This window comes from Dendrobium catenatum, unplaced genomic scaffold, assembly GCF_001605985.2.
Source record: "Dendrobium catenatum unplaced genomic scaffold, ASM160598v2 fragScaff_scaffold_421, whole genome shotgun sequence".
Taxonomy (NCBI): domain Eukaryota; kingdom Viridiplantae; phylum Streptophyta; class Magnoliopsida; order Asparagales; family Orchidaceae; genus Dendrobium; species Dendrobium catenatum.
Genome location: NW_021318883.1, coordinates 1144919 through 1164146, shown reverse-complemented (window position 1 = coordinate 1164146; position 19228 = coordinate 1144919). Strand labels below are relative to the sequence as shown.

The following is a 19228-nucleotide window of genomic DNA, read 5'->3' as shown; positions in this document are numbered from 1 at the left end:
TAAACCGGGACCGAGTCAGTGGGCTCGCAAAAGAGAAAATTATAATATATCTATATATATATATATTAGTATAAAATACTATTAAATACAAATAAATGATAATCCTCTTCATTTGATCCACCGTCTGCATTACACTCTTCGAGTTGCATCTATCGCATCCTACTCGTTAATTGTCGCATCAGTCGTCTGTCAACTGTCTCGTTAGTCTTTGCTCTTCCCGTCTTCCACCATGGCATCGTGCCATGTTTTCGCTCTTTAGACTTTTGCCATGCCACGTCTTGTGCCAAACGCAACGTGATTGACCTTTCCGGCTTTTACCACTCATTTAATAGTGTCAAAGCTACTTTTCTGTTCACTGACAAATCCAAGTGCCAGTTCCCTAATCTCTATTATGTAATGATTACATTACTAATATGCTCCATCTTTGATAAAAATCACATTAATTTCAAATCATTCACAAAAATATTTATATTTAAAATTGGTGAAAGCTGGGTTCCCAGGTCGGATCGGGTCGGGTTAACCCGACAACCCGCATAGGTCAGATCCGGAGTGAGAAATCTGACCCATTTACAAAATCGGGTTGAGTCCAAATTAACCTGTTCGGATTTGGGTCAGACCGGGCTGGACGAACCAGACCCGTCGACGGTTTTGAAACCCCTAATACGAAAGTGTTTGGGATGAAGGGACAGGATCTTTCGAACACCATAACAAAACCTTCGTTCTCTCCTTTTGCTGGCAGGGATCTCCATATCCTGCAAAACCCTAGCTCCTTTCCCTTTCTTTCATAATGGGCAGGCGAAAGGGAGGGAACAAATCTCCTGCTTCAATCAGCGAAAAAAGCGGTTATAGCAATGGCGGTATCGGTGCTGACGCCACCCTTGGCGGCGTTGACAATGAAGAAGTGGATGTCGCGGAGGAGAGGACTGAAAGCTCCAATCTTGTGGACTCGCCGGAGGTCGAAGCCCTTGTCGGTAGCGATAAGACCAGCGCCGATTACTACTTTGACTCCTACTCACATTTCGGTATTTCTTCCACTCTTATCTGCAGTTAGATAGGTGTTTTGATTCCAGGTGGCTAATTGTGCAATGGCTTTGTTAAAAAGTGAAGGTTTTAGGTTGTTTTGTTGCAAGTAGGTTTTACGTTTTGTTGCTAGTAGGTTTGATGTAATATGGGGCTACGTAAATTTCTTCCTTTAACTTAGTTTGGTAAGTCATCTGGCTGTCATTTTATAGTCTGATTTCTTGCCTTTGAGCTGTTTGGCAACTAGTAAAAAAAGAAAAGAAGATAATTAGATGTTTAAATGAGTGGTTATAATCATTAAGTACGTTGTTAATCGTTGAGAATTGCAATTTCTTAAGAGGAATTAACCCTTAATGATGTTTGGTTGTAAAGAAGATTGCATTATTTGCATGTCAATCCAAGCAATCATTAAAATATTAAATAGTAATTGTGCAACTAAATTGTGGTGATGATAAACTAAACGATGAGCGTTATCTTCTTTATTATTTATTAACTCTCTTCATCTATTTGAGGCTGGCTGCATGAAATGTCTTCTTCCAATTATTCCTTAACCAAATTTTGCTGACTCAATTTTGTTTTACATTATTTTTAGTCTTGTTACCTTAGATTTTTAGCACATTAATTCTATCTACATGCATTATTGGTGAATATTCTTACCTTCACCCAAATGTTCATGCTCAAACCACTTAAGCGGTTAAGCCTATCTTCAATAGGTGTTAATCCCAATATCTCTCTAATATAATCATTTGTCACTTTATCATTCTCAGTTTTACTGCATCCATCTTTTATTTTCATTGGGCCACTCTTAATTTTTGCTACAACTGAACTTTATTTTCCCCAATGCTTAGATCCTTGTAGCATAATTAGTTTAGTTGAGTTTTGTAAAGCTTACCTTTAGTATCCATGATATTCTTTCATCACATATGTTGGATATAGGTGTTAATCCCAATATCTCTCTAATATAATCATTTGTCACTTTATCATTCTCAGTTTTACTGCATCCATCTTTTATTTTCATTGGGCCACTCTTAATTTTTGCTACAACTGAACTTTATTTTCCCCAATGCTTAGATCCTTGTAGCATAATTAGTTTAGTTGAGTTTTGTAAAGCTTACCTTTAGTATCCATGATATTCTTTCATCACATATGTTGGATCTAAATTTGTTTGTGGACGACTCCCTACCTTACTAATGGGTCAAAATGAAGAGTGAGAGAGTGTCTCGAGAACATGTGAGAGAATAGAGATAGAAAGAGAAGAGAGGAAATCTGTAGAATACTCAAGAAACTATGATTCTTAAAATTGGCAGAGTATCTAGTATATTAGTCCAAAAAGTCCACAAACTATTCATCCTCACCCTTTATTTATAAGATTTTGATGGCTACATGAAAGGCTATATGATAGGAAATACTTGATTTCACGTATTTCCTAATCACTTTGGCAACAAATCACAAATCCAATTGCTGTCCACAGCAGGAAAACAACCCAAATCTGAAAAAAAAAACAGAGAAAAACTGTAGAAAACGTGGAGAAAGGACTTGTATTTTACTAATAGATGCAAGGAAAATAGCAAAGATACAAGGATCCTCTATTCGAGAGGAGGATCGCACTCTCCCAATCTCTAGAATTCGATCTAGAGCCCTAGCAACTAAAGAAGATAAAAAAACTTTCACCAAAACATGACATAACCCTAATTCTCCCTTTACTCCCTAGTTAATGCATAAAATTCAAATCTAATACAAAAGGACCTAATTGCCCTTGCTTCTCCTCCTTTTGGCTCCAAAATCCACTTTGAAATTCAAGTGGACCCCATCGGTTCCTTCCCCTAGCTTCCGCCGGCTCCCTCCGCCTGTATACGCATCGAACCGACCCAAGGTGCTGGGCCGGCTGGACCGGTCCATGGAGGACCGGTCTAACACATAGTTTCCCCTCTCCCATGTGCCTGGACCCCCCCACGTATCCCGATCTTCCCTTGCTCTGCCCTGTCCCAATCCCTCTTCAAAATCTCCTCTCCGATCTTCAAAAACTGCTTCCCGGCGCCCCTGGAATCCCCCCCGATGCTCCCAACCAGCCCCTCTGGGTTCCCCACCTCCATAGCTTTGCCTTTCTACATACCTTCCTCCTCTCTCTTCTCTCTGGAAAGGCTCCAGATGAGGCCTTCCCCTGCTCCCTTCCATGATTTCCACTTCCTCTTCCTCCCGATGGATTTCAGAGTTGTCGTTCTTCGCTACGGGCCCTTTTGCATCAGACGCCGCCGATTGGGTTTGAAACTCCAACATTGTTTTCATCATATCTCGTAGATCGGCCACTTGTCATTCCATGGAGGACATTCTTTCTTCTACGGTCTCCTTGATTTGATTTCTCTCTCCTTCAATCTTCTCCTCCAAAGCATCCACCTTCTTAGCCGCCATCTTCTACGGCTTGCAAATTAGGAGAAAATCTCAAGATCTGAAAAAAAATTTCAGCGATTTTCTCCTTCACCGGCACAATTTCAGCCGCTGAAATTGGTCAAAAACAGCCCACGATTCGTCCCAAGACTTGCTCTGATACCAATTTGATAGGAAATACTTGATTTCACGTATTTCCTAATCACTTTGGTAACAAATCACAAATCCAACTGCTGTCCACAGCAGGAAAACAGCCCAAATCTGAAGAAAAACAGAGAAAAACTGTAGAAAACGTGGAGAAAGGACTTGTATTTTACTAATAGATGCAAGGAAAATAACAAAGATATAAGGATCCTCTATTCGAGAGGAGGATCGCACTCTCCCAATCTCTAGAATTCGATCTAGAGCCCTAGCAACCAAAGAAGATAAAAAAACTTTCACCAAAACATGACATAACCCTAATTCTCCCTTTACTCCCTACTTAATGCATAAAATTCAAATCTAATACAAAAGGACCTAATTGCCCTTGCTACTCCTCCTTTTGGCTCCAAAATCTACTTTGAAATTCAAGTGGACCCCATCGGTTCCTTCCACCTGGCTTCCGCCGGCTCGCTCCGCTTGTATACGCACCGAACCGGCCCAAGGTGCTGGGCCGGTTGGACCGGTCCATGGAGGACCGGTCTAACACTATATAGTGAAAAAGAAAAAAAAAATATAATGGTACATGAAATACCTGTACAACGCTATGCACCACTCTAGACATGTGTTCCCCCCTAATTGGCCGAAGGAGGATGAGGTTGGCAGAGCTCTACAAGTTGCTTCAAGGCAAGTTTAGTAGTGTTGAGTGGACAAGGGCAAGTGTGCTTGGTTGAGTCTGTGGGCGAGTATTGAGATGAGAGAGAACGAGTGGCTGGCAAGTTGGTTGATGCGATTAGTTACCTGTATGGAAGCACTAGGATTGCCTAAGAAGAGAGGGGTGAGTGAAATGTTCTCGCGGGAAGGAAACACTTAAGGTTGGGCGGTCGTAACGAATCGAATTGATGGTCCCATGAGTGGCGACTTCATGTAGTTAAATTGGGTGAGAATGGACGCCCTGGGAGAGAGCGATTGATTGAGATGTGGTCGAAGCATGTGGCGAGTGCCGAGGTGCTAGCTATGGGAGAAATCCTCGATCCACGCATGCATGGAGAGCTTCTTGGAAGGCTTGGGCAAGTGATGCTTGTTGGTCATTTCAGGCGAGTCCTCCTATGAGTTCCTCAAGTGGGGCCCTTTTGAAGGTGAGTTCCTCTTCCATGACTCGCCAACTACCTGGTAAATACATGTAAAGGCATATGCAGTCTACAACTTACTTCTACCGGCACTTCTCTATTTAACCATGTAGCTTTACCTCTAATGGTCTTGTTTTCATTGTTATCTTCATTTAATTGTATAATTGATCTTGTATCTCAAAACTATTCACATAGATTTCACTTGATTTTACAAGTGCTATTTTATAATTTTCAATTTCATATATTTTGTTCTCCACACCCACCAAATTAATTCTTGACTGCTCAATAATGAAGTTCCTTTAGTTGTTCTGTATGTTTTTCAATTAACAACCTTAGTATAAAATGACTCCATAGTAATTCTTTCTTGCATAAAATCAAATTGTTTCTCCAATGCTAACTTGATTTTTCTTAGGCTGTTTACTAGTACTAACCCAAAACAATATTGTGTTTAAGTTTGTTTCCACTATAATTGTCACAATCTTGAAATCTCCTTTCTCTCGGATGCGCCATTTAGTCTCATGATTTCATTAAAATGATTCGCTAACTAAAATTCTTCAATGCCTTTAATAAGTCTTCAAAGCTCATTGAATATCCGATCTGACCTATAGCTTTACATTTACATGTTCAAATCATGATTTTAATGATTGATTGATTATTTTTAAATTGATATTAGCTAATTAATTTATGTTTAGTAAATATTCATGGATGATCAAATTATCATTAAGAATTAAACAAGACTTATGTTATTAATTGGGTAATTCTAGGAATAAAAACTAATAAAATATTCAAATGATTTAAACTAGTTAACTATGGCTAACCAAATAACTGAGTAATCTAATTAGTTATTTGGATATTAAATAACAACATAAGAACTACCAAGTAATTTAATTTAAAGTATTGCCACTAATTGCATGTTATTTACTTTTTAACTATTACATTAGTAGATAATTACTGTGACTGTTTAAGTAACTTTAAATTGATTTTCTGTAAATTGATATATGTTTTGCACACTTTAGCATTCATGTTCACACAAATGCGCTCGTCCCCCACTTGACTTACCCATCCGTAATCATGGCTTTCCCCCTAAAGCAATTAATTGCAATTGGTAGGGAAGGGTAATTATACGGTTAGTTTGATCCTGTACATGCTCTTTAGCTTTTTGTCCATTTAGAGAGTCAGGCTTAGTTAAAATAATAGATCTTTAGTGTTTCATCATCATCACATTTGTCTTATCCCAACTATTGGATTCATTTTCTTGATGAATGAAGGGTTATTATTCTTCATTAATAGTGAGGGACATTCGGCCGCGGCCTGACGTCGTTAGTTGCCATATGCTGCTTGCCATTGCTTTACATTAAAGTTGCAATAAATCGCCACCAATCAATCGTTGTTGCTGCTCCCCAGCCCTCACTAGCCACCATCATCATTGTGCTTTTTACTGCATTAATTTTACTTCAAAGTAATTACAAAAAGTAATTGCATGTATTTATTTTACACACTTCTAAGCAATCCTAAAGATTTCAAATACATTGCATTACTTTTACACTTTATTCTAATTTACGCTGCATTTCTTTTTCAACAAAACAAATAGCTGCTTAGTAATTTTGCTTGATACCATCTCTTTCCTAAGTTGCAGGACTCGTACAATCTTTTTAATCTGTTGTCTTTGTTTATTAGTTAGGATTTGTATTTTACCGTAAGATATTTTGTGGTTGTTCAGATTTTTATCAAAGTTCACTACGGATTACAGTCTTGTTTGCACGACTTTTTTGGGATAATGCTTAAACTCTCCAGATGTTTTGCTTTTTTTATTGGAGATATCATTATATTTGAGTATTTTGCTTGCAGTTTGTCAATTTTTATTTGATGAATACAGTTTAAAATTTTTATGTTTATTTTGATTCTTTATGAGAGCTTACTATTTTGCATCATCTTTCTCTTTGCAGGCATTCATGAAGTAAGTCATTGATCACATTCAAAAGAAATTGCGTTATTGATATTTGGTGAATTTGGTGCTCTCAGTTGGTGGCGTTGTTATACAAATTTACAAGAAGAACACTTGTTTGTTTTTTCTTCATTTCAGTTGGTGATTTTAGAGCAAGCAAATTGAAGTTCCTTATGTTTCTTTTGGTCAACAGCTGACCAAATCTTGAACAATATCTTGAATTGCTAACCAAACCTTGAACAATATCTTGAATTATGTGTTCATTTAAAATTTTGCGTCATTTATTAAAATTAATATTCCTTTTTCTTAAGTCTGCACTTTTAGTTTTAAGTACCTACATTATACTTAACTTTCATTGCTTCTTATTGATGTAAAGTCTTCACATAAAAATTAGCAACTCTTTTTTGGGTTCTTATCGTAAAGATATGAAAACTTTCTGTTTACTTGTTTACCCAATATTGATATTTACTCTTAAAATCATTGAAGGATAAACTACTTGTGCACTAGCTGCCTAATGGTTTCTTTCAATTTGCCTAACTTGGACTTGGCTTTCCAATTGATTTTAATTCTTGTAATGAAGTATTTGATGAACAAATATACGGTAGTTTGGGGAGTTGATTTTTTTGAGTTTTTTGTTATCAAGGATCATTTAAAATTGTGCAATTAAAGCCTCATTTTAATTCATGCTAGATGAGGCGCACACCTCTGTTGGGGTGAGATACATCTCAGGGCACGTCGCAACACAATTTTAATATAATTTTGAAGAGGTGTAAGATTAAAAAAAGTAGAATTTAAGTAATTTTAAAAATTAAATTTATAAACTTTTTTATATATAAATAAACATAGTTACTACATAAATCAAACAAAACTATAGAAGAACTCTCAAACTCTTAGCAGCATGCCACATAACCCTGCGTCTGTATCTAGTATTGTTATGTCACCATCGTTGCTTCATCAGCGTCGCATCTCCTCTAACGCCTCTCCTCTTGATGGAAATCCATTTCCTTACTTTTAGTATGAGAAATTAGAGAATATTATTAACTACAGTGGTGATTTTAATGAAGATCCTTCAAGTGATGAGAGTACTAGAATTTTAAATTTATAAATTATGCCATTAGACTACTTGTTTATGTTGAACAGGAAGTGTTAAAGACTATTTATTTAGTATTGGTTGTAGCATTGTATGACTTTTAATGGTCTTTGATTTTTTATGTTCTTACTTTAATATCTTACTTTGATGTTAGTATATTACTTGTTATTTCATATTTTTGATTAATTTAATGGTTTAATTCAGAGGATTATGCCCAAAATGCCTTGAGGCTTATGTCTCGCTTCACGGAAAGAAAATTCCTCAATATCTAATTGCACAATTTCAAACGTTGTCAAGAATACATGCTTCCTTTTTTGTATATAGTTAAGCAGTTCATGTAGGCAGTGCAGTAGTTGGTATAAGAATAAGACTAATGATTAAATAGAAAAATTGCCTGCATTTGTCGGACTTGACTTTTGCATAGCTTAGCCAGTAAACTGGTTTATTTTTTCTTTCGTGATGGCAATTTGAAAGCAACCTATCTCCACGCACCTAGTGTCCTAAATGTATAATCTTCTACATTTGTTATGCAGGAAATGTTGAAAGATGTTGTTCGAACAAAAACTTACCAAAATGTTATATATCAAAATGCTTTCATCTTCAAAAACAAAGTGGTACTTGATGTTGGTGCGGGGACAGGGATTTTATCCCTTTTCTGTGCGAAAGCAGGAGCAAAGCATGTGTATGCGGTAAAGTGCTTAATTTCTTATTTATTTATAATCATACATTTTCGTTAATGCTTTGATAAAATGAGACAGAACTCACACTACTTTGTTCTAGGGTATAAATTTCTAAATAATGAATGGCTATAAAGGCTCAAATAGCAGATTAAATGTAACACTGGAAAGAAATTCTAGAAAGGGTACTTTTAACACATTGCACTGTAATATTTTACACATAAGCATATATTTAAAATATTGTTTACATTCTCTATAACATTTAGTTTTATTTTTAAAACTAGATGATCTGGGGAAGATGTAACGACCGATGGATTTAACACTTTACTGCAGAGTGCTTTTAGATGGCATAAAAATATAGAATAATTAGAAGTCGTTTTAACACCACTTTATTTTTAATTATTGGAGCTTCTTGGTGTGGTTTCCACGTTCATTTACGTGAATGGCTGAATTTGTTTTTTGTTCTAGGTTTTCATTATTCTCGCAGAGCAGACTCTCACTTTATTCTAGCATAATTAGGAAGGAAGCTGCATAGACCTACAGCAATTATGTTCTTAAACAGAAGCAAAGAGTGAATGAGTGTGGTCCTTACCCATGCTTTGCTGCTGTTCTTAATGATAGTGGGTTACAATGATAAATTAGGAGTTTGCTTTCAAAAAATTAGTCAATCATGAGGTTTAATACCAGTACCGCTCAGGTACTTTTAGAGGAGAGCAAGAATATTCACTTTATCAATTAATAATCAACCTTGTAAGAGTGGTGAATGCATGTTCGTTCATTGCTTTGTTGATCTCCTTTCCCTACTTGCATTAATTCCATAAGTAGGCTGGGTTTGTTAATATTGAATTTGCTTCAGGCAGGGTGACAATTCTTTGGTTCTCTTTAAGTAAGAGACACTTTTTGTTACTGCGCTTATTCTGATATGCAAGATTCATCTCTAAGTGGCAACGCTAACATTCATGCATTTGCAAACCTGGTAAACTTTTCTATTAGTTGTAAGCACGTTTTATGACCATTTAAATTAAATGGACATTGTTGAATGATGGTTGCATGTTTGGGTGGAATGTCTCCCAATTATTTCGATTGTTTAGATGCAGTAATTTTTTAGAAAATCTGACTAAGTTTACTTAGTTAATATCAATTCTAAATCATCACATGTGTTAATTAGTCATAAGAGGAATCTATTTTATTTATGATTATTATATTTTTCCTTTATAGTAAGTAGAAGAGAAATAGAGGAGAAGAATTGGGGAATGCTCCATCATGTTTATTTCTGAAGTGCGACTCTATTTATAGAGTTTTATAATGGGTGAAATTAGAAAGAAATAAATCATACCCAAGCAATAAAGGAAAAGAAATATTACAGGAACAATTACATAAAAAACAATTAATTATAATGATAGAATCCCTAAAAAAGAAATAGTTGTGCTGTCTGCCAAATCTGGACTACCTGTAGCCTCTATGTCACCAATCCATGTGCTTTCTGGCTGCCAGGTCATCAATTTGAGAGCCACCAAATCATCAAGGGACGCATCCTTTGCAACAACAGCTGTCTTACCTTGGTCGTTTGCCAACCTCAATTCCCTATGATTTTCACTTCTAGGTGGTTTACCAACTATCCTGCTATCTATTACCGCCAATAGGTAAGTTATTGTAAAAAATTTTTATTTCCTATTCTAGTAAATAAATGACCATTATTTAACATGTGCCTCAAGCCAATTAATATACATCCAACAAACCAAACTTGTCAATCAAATTTTCAAATAGGGATCTAGTCAATCCTATGGCCACGATGCCAGTAGTTTGATTGGCAAAGAAATATATAAAACATAGATCTCCATTTTGAAAATTTCCTTTAATGAAGTGTCGATCTATCTACACATGTTTTATCCATAATGATGGATATGATTATGTACTTAAAGCACTTTATTGTAATAATATAGTATCATGGAAGTCTTGACAATCATTTGAAGTTTTTTGAGGAGTAGCTTAAGCCATATTTATTCATTGATCACGCTGGCCAATGATCTGAGTTCTGCTTCTGCACTACTTTCGGCCACAATAATTTATTTTATGCTACTCGAGGTTATTAGATTGTCCCACACGTATATTCAATATCTTGAAGTAGATCTTTTGTGTATTATAGACCCACCACAATACCAAATTGATGCAAAAAAGAAAAAAACATAAAGCCTGCTAGGTTTGCAAATAATCGCTTCCTATTTTTAAAACAAAAGACACCTTACAACTTCAAATAAAAAGACACAACAATACCATACGACTAATCAAAGCTTTGAGAAGAAAGATACAATGGAATGATAACTTGTGGAGAGAAGAAATAGATTAGAAGACTTGGAAAAAGCAACAAGAAGTGAAGAAGTAGCTCTCAAGCTAGAGAAGAAACACTTAGGTTTTACTTAGTTTTCACTTTGCCAAAACTTCTTAAAACAACCCAAAACTCCCCTATAAATAAGATAGAAAAGGGAGGCCAACAACCATGTTTAGCTGTCCACCATAGCCAACCAAAAGGAGAGGAAAAGAAGCAATAAAGGCATGGTTGGACCATCACCCGAACAACCATAGCTAGGGAACCGGGACAGCCAAGAGCAGGAACCGAACAGCCAGCAAAGGGAACCGGGAAAGCAGGGAGTGGGAACCAAACAACCAGCAAGGGGAACCGGGAAAGCAGGGAGCTGAAACCGAACAACCCAGCAAGGGAAACCGGGAAAGCAGGGAGCAAGAACCGAACAACCAAATGGCTAAGTAGCAGCTCAACTGCCCACTAACAAACCCAAGCAGCCCAAGCACAAAGACCCAAGAAGCTAGCACACCAAAGGAAAAAAAAACATGTCCAAGAGCACCAAAACCACACATGTTCATCGGTTGCCTTCCATCATCGGGTAACAAAAAAAAAAAAAACTTAAAATTTACAATAGCATAAAGAAAACATAAACATTTGAATGTATCAATTCCCCCCAAGTGGGAGAATCTCATCTCCAATGCTTCACTAATGCGATGATAGATGTAGGACGGCGAGATTGAAGTTCCACAGCTTCAATCCAAGTACAATCAGTCAACGAACGTCCACTCTACTTTACCAAGAACCGCTTATGCACTCCATGCCTGGTCTGAGTAGTCCTGATGTCCAGAACATCTTCAATGTGATCATCTTTTGCTTGAACTGGACTAGTAACTGGTAAGGTCTCTAAATTCACATAATCAGTAGGATTTCCATCATATAAAGTAAGGCCAACAACATTAAACACAGGTGAAGTCCCAACAGAAAGTGGAAGATCTAGAAGATAAGCATTTGATCCCAATTTTTGAAGAATTTTAAAAGGCCCAAATTTTCTCCGGCTTAACTTGCCAAAAGTCCCAACAGGAAAGCGCTGTCGACGAAATTAAGCTATAACTAGATCACCTTGAAAATAACACTCTCCGGTGTTTGTCAGCATCAGTTTTGTATTTAGCATTTGCCATTCGGAATTTTTCAAGGACTTGATGTTGGATCGATTTAATTTGATCAACAATTTCTGTAGCTTTAGCACTAGGCATGGGTAAACAAGTTCGGTTTAAAATATGAGGAATATGCTGACACTTTGCCTCCGATGCCGCCGTTTGGATTTGGTTTTCCAATAACTTCTTTACCATCAAATGAAAATCGGAAACTTTGTATTCCATGGATGAAACCTTGTCTTCTATGGATGAAATTCGATCATCCATTGTGGCTTTTATTTGGCTTATCTCTCCTTCAAAACGTTCTTCCAACGCATCTATCTTCTTGGTCGCCATCAAATTTTTTGGATTTTGATCCAAAAATTGGCAAGAATTTCCTCCACCATACAAGGACCCCCGACTGGAATTCCAAAAAAAAAACAGCCCACAAGGTTCCAGGAGCAGCTCTGATACCAATTTGATAGGAAATACTTATAGATCTCAAGTATTTGAATTAATAGAGACAAAATCAGCCAAGAACTCCCAAAATCTGAGGAAAAAATCACACATAATAGTAGTTCTATTGCTAGAAACAAGAGAACGGAAAGAAGAATTAAATCAAGATACAATTGATCCTCAATTTGAGAGGAGGATCGTTCTCTCCCAATCCCTAGACAATGAATCTAGTGCCAAAACACACAAGAGAAGTCTAAGAGAATACAATAATCAACATAACCCTGACCTTAGAATCTCATGCCTATTTAATGCATTAATTTATAATTCAAAAACTCCCTCCCATGCATTAGGAACCCCCCCCTAGATCAATTCAATTTGTGGGCCCCATTGTTTTGGGCGGCAACAATAGAGGAGCCAGTATTTTCTGCCTCATATAGAACCGGCCCAACAAAGTTCAGTTGGGTCAGTTCCACCTGAACCGGCCTAACAAAATTTTATGAGGGTTATACATAAAATTGAGGAGGGAAGAAAGATCATACCCTTGAGTAGTTGTAAATATGAAAACTTGAGCATGCTTGACTTCAATTTTTTTCCTTGGGGCTAGAAGAGGTTCTGGACAGGAGTATGACAATAACTCTGCACATGCTAGCTGTTCTGATAAACATGATTGTAGATATTTGCTAGTGTAAGATAGGGTGAAGCAAGGATTTTTGCTGCATTTTTATGTGATGTGTTATAATGATTTATGATTATTCAGCTTGCTTGTTCAACTATGTTTGTGCATATTATGGCTACACATGCATATATTTATAGGTGCCATATATGGTTATACATAAAATTGAGGGAAGAAAGATCACACCCTTGAGTAGTTGTAAATATGAAAACTTGAGCATGCTTGACTTCAATTTTTTTTCCTTAGGGCTAGAAGAGGTTGTGGACAGGAGTATGACAATAACTCTGCACATGCTAGCTGTTCTGATAAACATGATTGTAGATATTTGCTAGTGTCAGATAGGGTGAAGCAAGGATTTTTGCTGCATTTTTATGTGATGTGTTATAATGATTTATGATTATTCAGCTTGCTTGTTCAACTATGTTTGTGCATATTATGGCTACACATGCATATATTTATAGGTGCAATATATGTAATACCAGTAATGCTAGTAGCAAAAGCATGCTAATTAAATCAAATCAAAGGAAAATTTGTGTGTATGTTCGTGGGTGCCTCGATATATTTTTGTTTTTTAATGTACTTTTAACTAGGAAAGCCATCATGATTTGTGTGAGGCATATGCATTACATTATGTGAGAATGCACATCACCTCAAGTTTTATAAGGCTTGCGCAATTTAGGGTTAGGTTTTATAAAATCATAATTTAAGTCATTTATATTTAGTAAAACCCCTTATATTGAGTCATTCTCTCTCCCACACCTCATGCATGCCACTCTCCTCTCAGTTTGATGCACACTTGAGCCACTCTTGGCTCACGTATGCCCCTCTTTGTTTAATCTTATGCATGTTGTTGATCATCTCTGTCCTAACTATTGCTATCGCCTCTCTGCAAAGCTTTCTTCTGCCACAAGGAACTCATCTTTTCTTCCTCCACCACATCTCATCTTCTTAATAGATAACATAAAAAAATTTACTTTATTTAAGGTTTCTTTTATTTTTAAAAATGAAATTTTGATTTTAGGGTTTTCTAAAAAATAGTTGAGGTAAGAGAAAAGCATAGTAAGGCTTAGAAAAGACTCGATATGGAAACATAGTGTAGAAGTCGAAATTTGAGGGTGTGACAAGATGTAAGTCTATCAAAAGTGCAACTTCTACAATAAGGCTGCTAAAAGGAGTGTAACAAGAATGAAAGAGCACATCTTTAGCTCACATGAGAGCTATAACAATTTTCTATTAAATTATTGAGTCTTACATGTTTTTGGGTGAAATTGGAGTGCATATAATCAAGTTCATATTAAATGAGAAATCATTTGAATACCATAAGGATGAACCGCTTGGTTTATATCATGTATAACAATAGATTAGATGATAGACATTTAAAAAAAATCTGTAGAGGATGACAAAAGATTTGTTAGTTTATAATGATGTGCCGTTAGTTGATGAATGCTTTATGGATGATGATAATAGACTTACATTGACAGATTTGTGACAAGAGGCTCTCAATGCTGATTTTTTTGATGGAGATATAAGCAGGATCAATAGGTCTGACATAAGCCAACAAGAAATTAACAAAAAAGTGCTTACAAAAAAAATGTGTAATTAAAGTTGTAACCATCTTACCATCAAGCTTTTAGGATAACATACATTTTCTACTAAATTGATAAATATACAAATAACCTAAAATCCACCATATTTTGATGAAATATTCTTTCAACCATTCTTTTATTTACTACATTCTCGTTAGTTAGCATTAATTCAAGTTTGATTCATAAGCACATCATGGGCAAAATTCCCAAGCATATTATTCAAGTCTCATATTAAGGCTGTATAACATTACATCATACATGTACCATGGACTATGCTTGCTCCATTTAAATCAATTGGCTTCATAGTTTAAATAAACTTGCTTAGGTGGTGGTTTAAAGCGACTTGTGTAGTTTAGTGGCTTTTCTTGAACTAGATAGCCTTATAAGGCAAGTTCAAATAGTTTGATTTTATAGTAAAACCGGCCTTATCCTTCTCCTTATGTAGGCACCCCTTTATATTCTGAGAGGGGTAATCCTTATACCCTTCCCATCCACCGGAAAGTGTTATAAGATTTTGAGTCTCTTATTTGGCTCCGTGTCTATTAGAGTTTCTTTAGACAAAGCTATTCATGATTTTTTATTTGGGATTTCTAACATAGTTTGGTCGACTATCTTAGCGGCTAAGCAGATCTAGGGTCTGATAATCTGAGATGATGAAGCTATGAAATAATGGCCGGGTTAAATCCACCATGTTCAAAAATTTTTTTACTACCCTAAAACCTCTTTTTCCTTGAATATTTCTTTGGGGTCATATTCTTTATATATATATATACACTCTTAGGATTGCTCAGGCAGCTAGAATAAAAATAAATTTGTTCTAGATTATTTATGAGGGATTTTCATAAATTTGTATAAGTTAAGTTGGTCTGATTTTTAGATCTCTTTTCTAATTGGTCCTCCATACTTTTTTGTTTTCTCTCTTATTCTCCCTGACCTTTTTGAATTTTTATTCTCATCTCTTACTCTTTTGCTTTCCCCCTCCCACAAATGGATCGAAGGGAGTGAATGGAGTTTGGATGATGACAATTCATGATTTTTGAAAAGAGGTTGTCTATGATAAAATAATAGGAAGGAGAAAAGGGGATGCAAACACTTGCTTCTTTTGAAGGATCTTGAACATACTTTTTATTGAGAAATACTAAGGTCAGATTTATTATTAGAGATTTCCATGCTGTGAAAATACTTGAGATGCCTAAGATCTTTGATTTTGAACTCTTTTCCCAGTTTTTTCTTCGAGGTATTTATCTACAAATTATAATATGCTATAACAATAACATTACCAACATACACAAATAGGATGATAGGCTCACCATCATTGTGTTTATAGAACAATATATGATTACTGTGGGTCTATTTGACCCCTAATGGGCTCCGATCTTTTGTAAACTTTTCGATCTAGGCCTGAGGTGATTGATTCGGCCCATATATATATATATATATATGGTAGATTTCGGACTCGCGGTTTGTATCTGTTCTTATTCCCCTCTCCCTTTCCTTCAAAAACATAATGCCGGCCACCCACACCCTTCCCCACTTTCGGCCTAACCTCTCCCCTCCACCCCCACATTTGCCGGCCAAGCCTTCCTCAATCCCAAACTGCTGGTCTTCTCCCCAACTTCCCCGAAAACAACTGGCCTCCCTCCTCAAACAACCGGCCTTCCTCCCCTTTCCACCTCAAGCCGCTGGCCTACCTAGCCCCCCACCCTAGCCACTGGCCCACTCATCCACAAGTCTATTGATTTCAATTCAGATTTCCTTAAATACCTTCCTAATTTATCCTATTATTAATTTGGAAAGTCTCATAATTTGAATTCAAATAAATTTGAAATTCAAACTCTTTCCTAATTAATAAATCTATTTGAGGAAGCTCCCCAAATTGCTCCCAATCGGAAATTAATTTGGATTTAATTTCAAATCACACATTCATTGAATGTAGACACATTGGTTGAATGTGAACACCCTTCCTCTCCCTCCTTTGGCCGACCCCCCTATTCCCTCTCTCTTAATTAATTCTCCCCATTAATGCTCTCAATCAATGCCCTCCTTTCAAGGTGTGCCGCCTCACTTATTCTCCATTAGAGGAGATTCGAATTTCAAAATTATTCCCTCCTTTCTAATTATAAAACCTGAAATTAAATTTCAGATTTTATTTTTTTTTCCCTCCACCCACCTAAACCCAAAATTTGAAATTAAAGTAGTGTAGACCCTTAACCTTGGCCGACCACCCCAACGTCTCCCTCCTCTCCTTCTCTTCTCCCTTCATACACCATCCAAGGAAGAAGATACACAACTGTAGCCTACTCCCCATGAATGGCTGATCCTGAAAGAGACCATGGATTCGTATACGATCATCAGACGAGTAGATGTGTTGAGATCACCCTTCTTCGAGCTCAATTTGGAGATCGACCACACCATTGATGACTGCATCGACCGAATCCTCTTCACTTTGACGACTGCCATCGACGAGCACCAAATCTTCGAACATTGGCGAGTTATTCAACATCCACTGACTCCTTCCCCTCCCGCAAGGTTTTCATTGGGCAATACTGTAGGCGTATTGTGTCTTTTGTTGGCGTCTTTAAGTTTGCTAAAATTATTCTTCCGTTAAAACAACCTTCAAGAGTGAGAGTGAGGGGAACTCAAGGTGAACTGATTTCTGTTACTTATGCATTTAGCTTTAACTATAATTTTGTTGTTATTTTAAAAGTGTCATTCTAATCTAGTTTGTAACCGGGTGCTAAAGCACAACAACAACTAATAAATCCTAGAATCTAATCTTGTGAAACATTAATTTTAAAATTAGCAAGCTTAACACATTTTTATTAAATTCCTACAATTCTTTTTATGTTTCACATCACAACTAGCCGTATTTTAAAGGCCATTGAACTTTAGAGGAGGATTGATGTTGGCTTCTTCATTTAAGTCACTATTCAATAATCCATTTTTAACATCAAGTTGGTGAAATGGCTGGTCAAGTTTGATATCCATTGAAAGGACTTGAATGATGTTGAGTTTTGCCATAGGAACAAAGTTTTCATTATAGTAAATCTCACGAGTTTGGTGAATCTATCTCCAACTAACCACGCTTCATACTCTCAATAGATTCATCTGATTGATATTTCATAGCAAAGACTTGTTTAGATTCCATAGGGCTTTGAATACTTTCCCATGTTCCATTTTTTGAAGAGCTTTTATCTCCACATCTATCATAATTGGAGTTTCAATCTTTGTTATGTTGGAGACCAAGTTTTTAATGGAAGACATGTGAGAATATCGTAGCACATTTGGTAGAGGAAGTTCGAATATGGGTATGTGCTTCTCTTCTTAGAGCAATGTGTAATTCTTCAATGATATCATAACATGGAAGAGTATGTGAGTTTTTTGAGTCCATATATAATTAATGACAAGCTTTGGGAGATAGAGTGGTTTTACTTTTAGGTAGATTCTTTCTTTAAGAGTATACATGTAGTTAAGAGGGTTGTTGTGGGGCCGAGTGAATAGGAATTTTATTGATTTCCATGTCATTGTGTCTAGGAAGGTTGGTGGTATTAGTGGGTTGGAGAATTTTGGAGGAAAAAAATATTAAAATTTCCTTCCTATTCTATCTCCCTCTTTAAGTTAATTTTAGACCAAAAAGATGTCAGATGAGTGTAGAATGAGTGTGTTGATTTCTAAGAATAAAGGTGATGTACAAGATCGTGCGATTTATAGAGGAATTAAGTTAAGGGAAAATTTTGGGAAGAAGCAGCTTATATGGGACATTTAAAGATTCGAGCAGTTTTTTAAAAAAATTTAAAAAACAGCAAATGCGCTCGATCGGGTGGCGCATTCTTTGAAAGCGCCTAAAAGGTTCGCGCATTCCTGAATGCGGTGTATAGTTCGGCGCATTCTGCGGCATGCGCTTAACTGAACCGCGCATTCCTCCTGATTACCTGGGTGTCAATAGATGGGTTCTTTTGGATTTCAGCGGAGGCACCAGTGCGGAATTAAAGGCGGGATTAATAACTGGTGGTTGGACGCTGGGGCAGTTGAGCAAATTTTTTTTATAAATACCGTTCACAGCTGAACAGAATGCATCCCAAAATTTCGCCTTCATTGTTTCTCTGCGCCTTCTCCTGCTTTCGTGCTCATCTGAGAGGTGAGTGAAGTGTTTTTTTTTTATTTTTTCATATTATTTTCTGTTAAAGCAGTCTTGTGAAGTTGTAAATTTTGTTTGTATTTATTTTAAAAGGAATTTGTATTATTATGACGTTTTGTTAGATATAGTTTCCTTGGTTTGATTTTTTTGAGTTATTGTTTTAGCAGTCTTAAGTATGAACTTTAAATTGTGTAACACAAATGAGATTCTGGAAGCAAAAGCAACAACAAATGAAATTTTTATATGTCTTCTTCATACTTGGGGGAAGACGAGGACGTCATCCTGTGGCATGAACATGATGATATTATGAAATTAAAGCAATATAGGTTTGGCTTTGAACTTCGAGGGGTTGGTTGGAAATTACTACAAGATAGATTTTGCGGCATGAGCGGCCACCTGGTATCATTAAATTTTCTAAAGAGTCGTATTCGAGAGCTTGGTTGTGACAAAGACGGTACAGTTGAGCCGGGAATGGGAATATCGATGCTTGATATGGATTACTGTATTCTATATCATTATTGGTGCCCTAAAGCAGATGAATGGCTCTTATGTTAC

At 36.5% G+C, this 19228-nt stretch overlaps 1 protein-coding gene across 1 annotated transcript; it reads left to right on the top strand.

Annotated features, from left to right (window-relative positions):
* Positions 1-694: 694 nt before the first annotated feature.
* On the top strand, positions 695-10570 carry LOC110107337 (probable protein arginine N-methyltransferase 1). The gene is made up of 4 exons (XM_020837584.2): positions 695-1022; positions 6620-6630; positions 8242-8397; positions 9880-10570. Exons 1-4 carry the CDS (start codon positions 788-790, stop codon positions 9973-9975), a joined length of 498 nt encoding a protein of 165 aa, XP_020693243.1. The 5' UTR covers positions 695-787; the 3' UTR covers positions 9976-10570.
* Positions 10571-19228: the final 8658 nt, after the last annotated feature.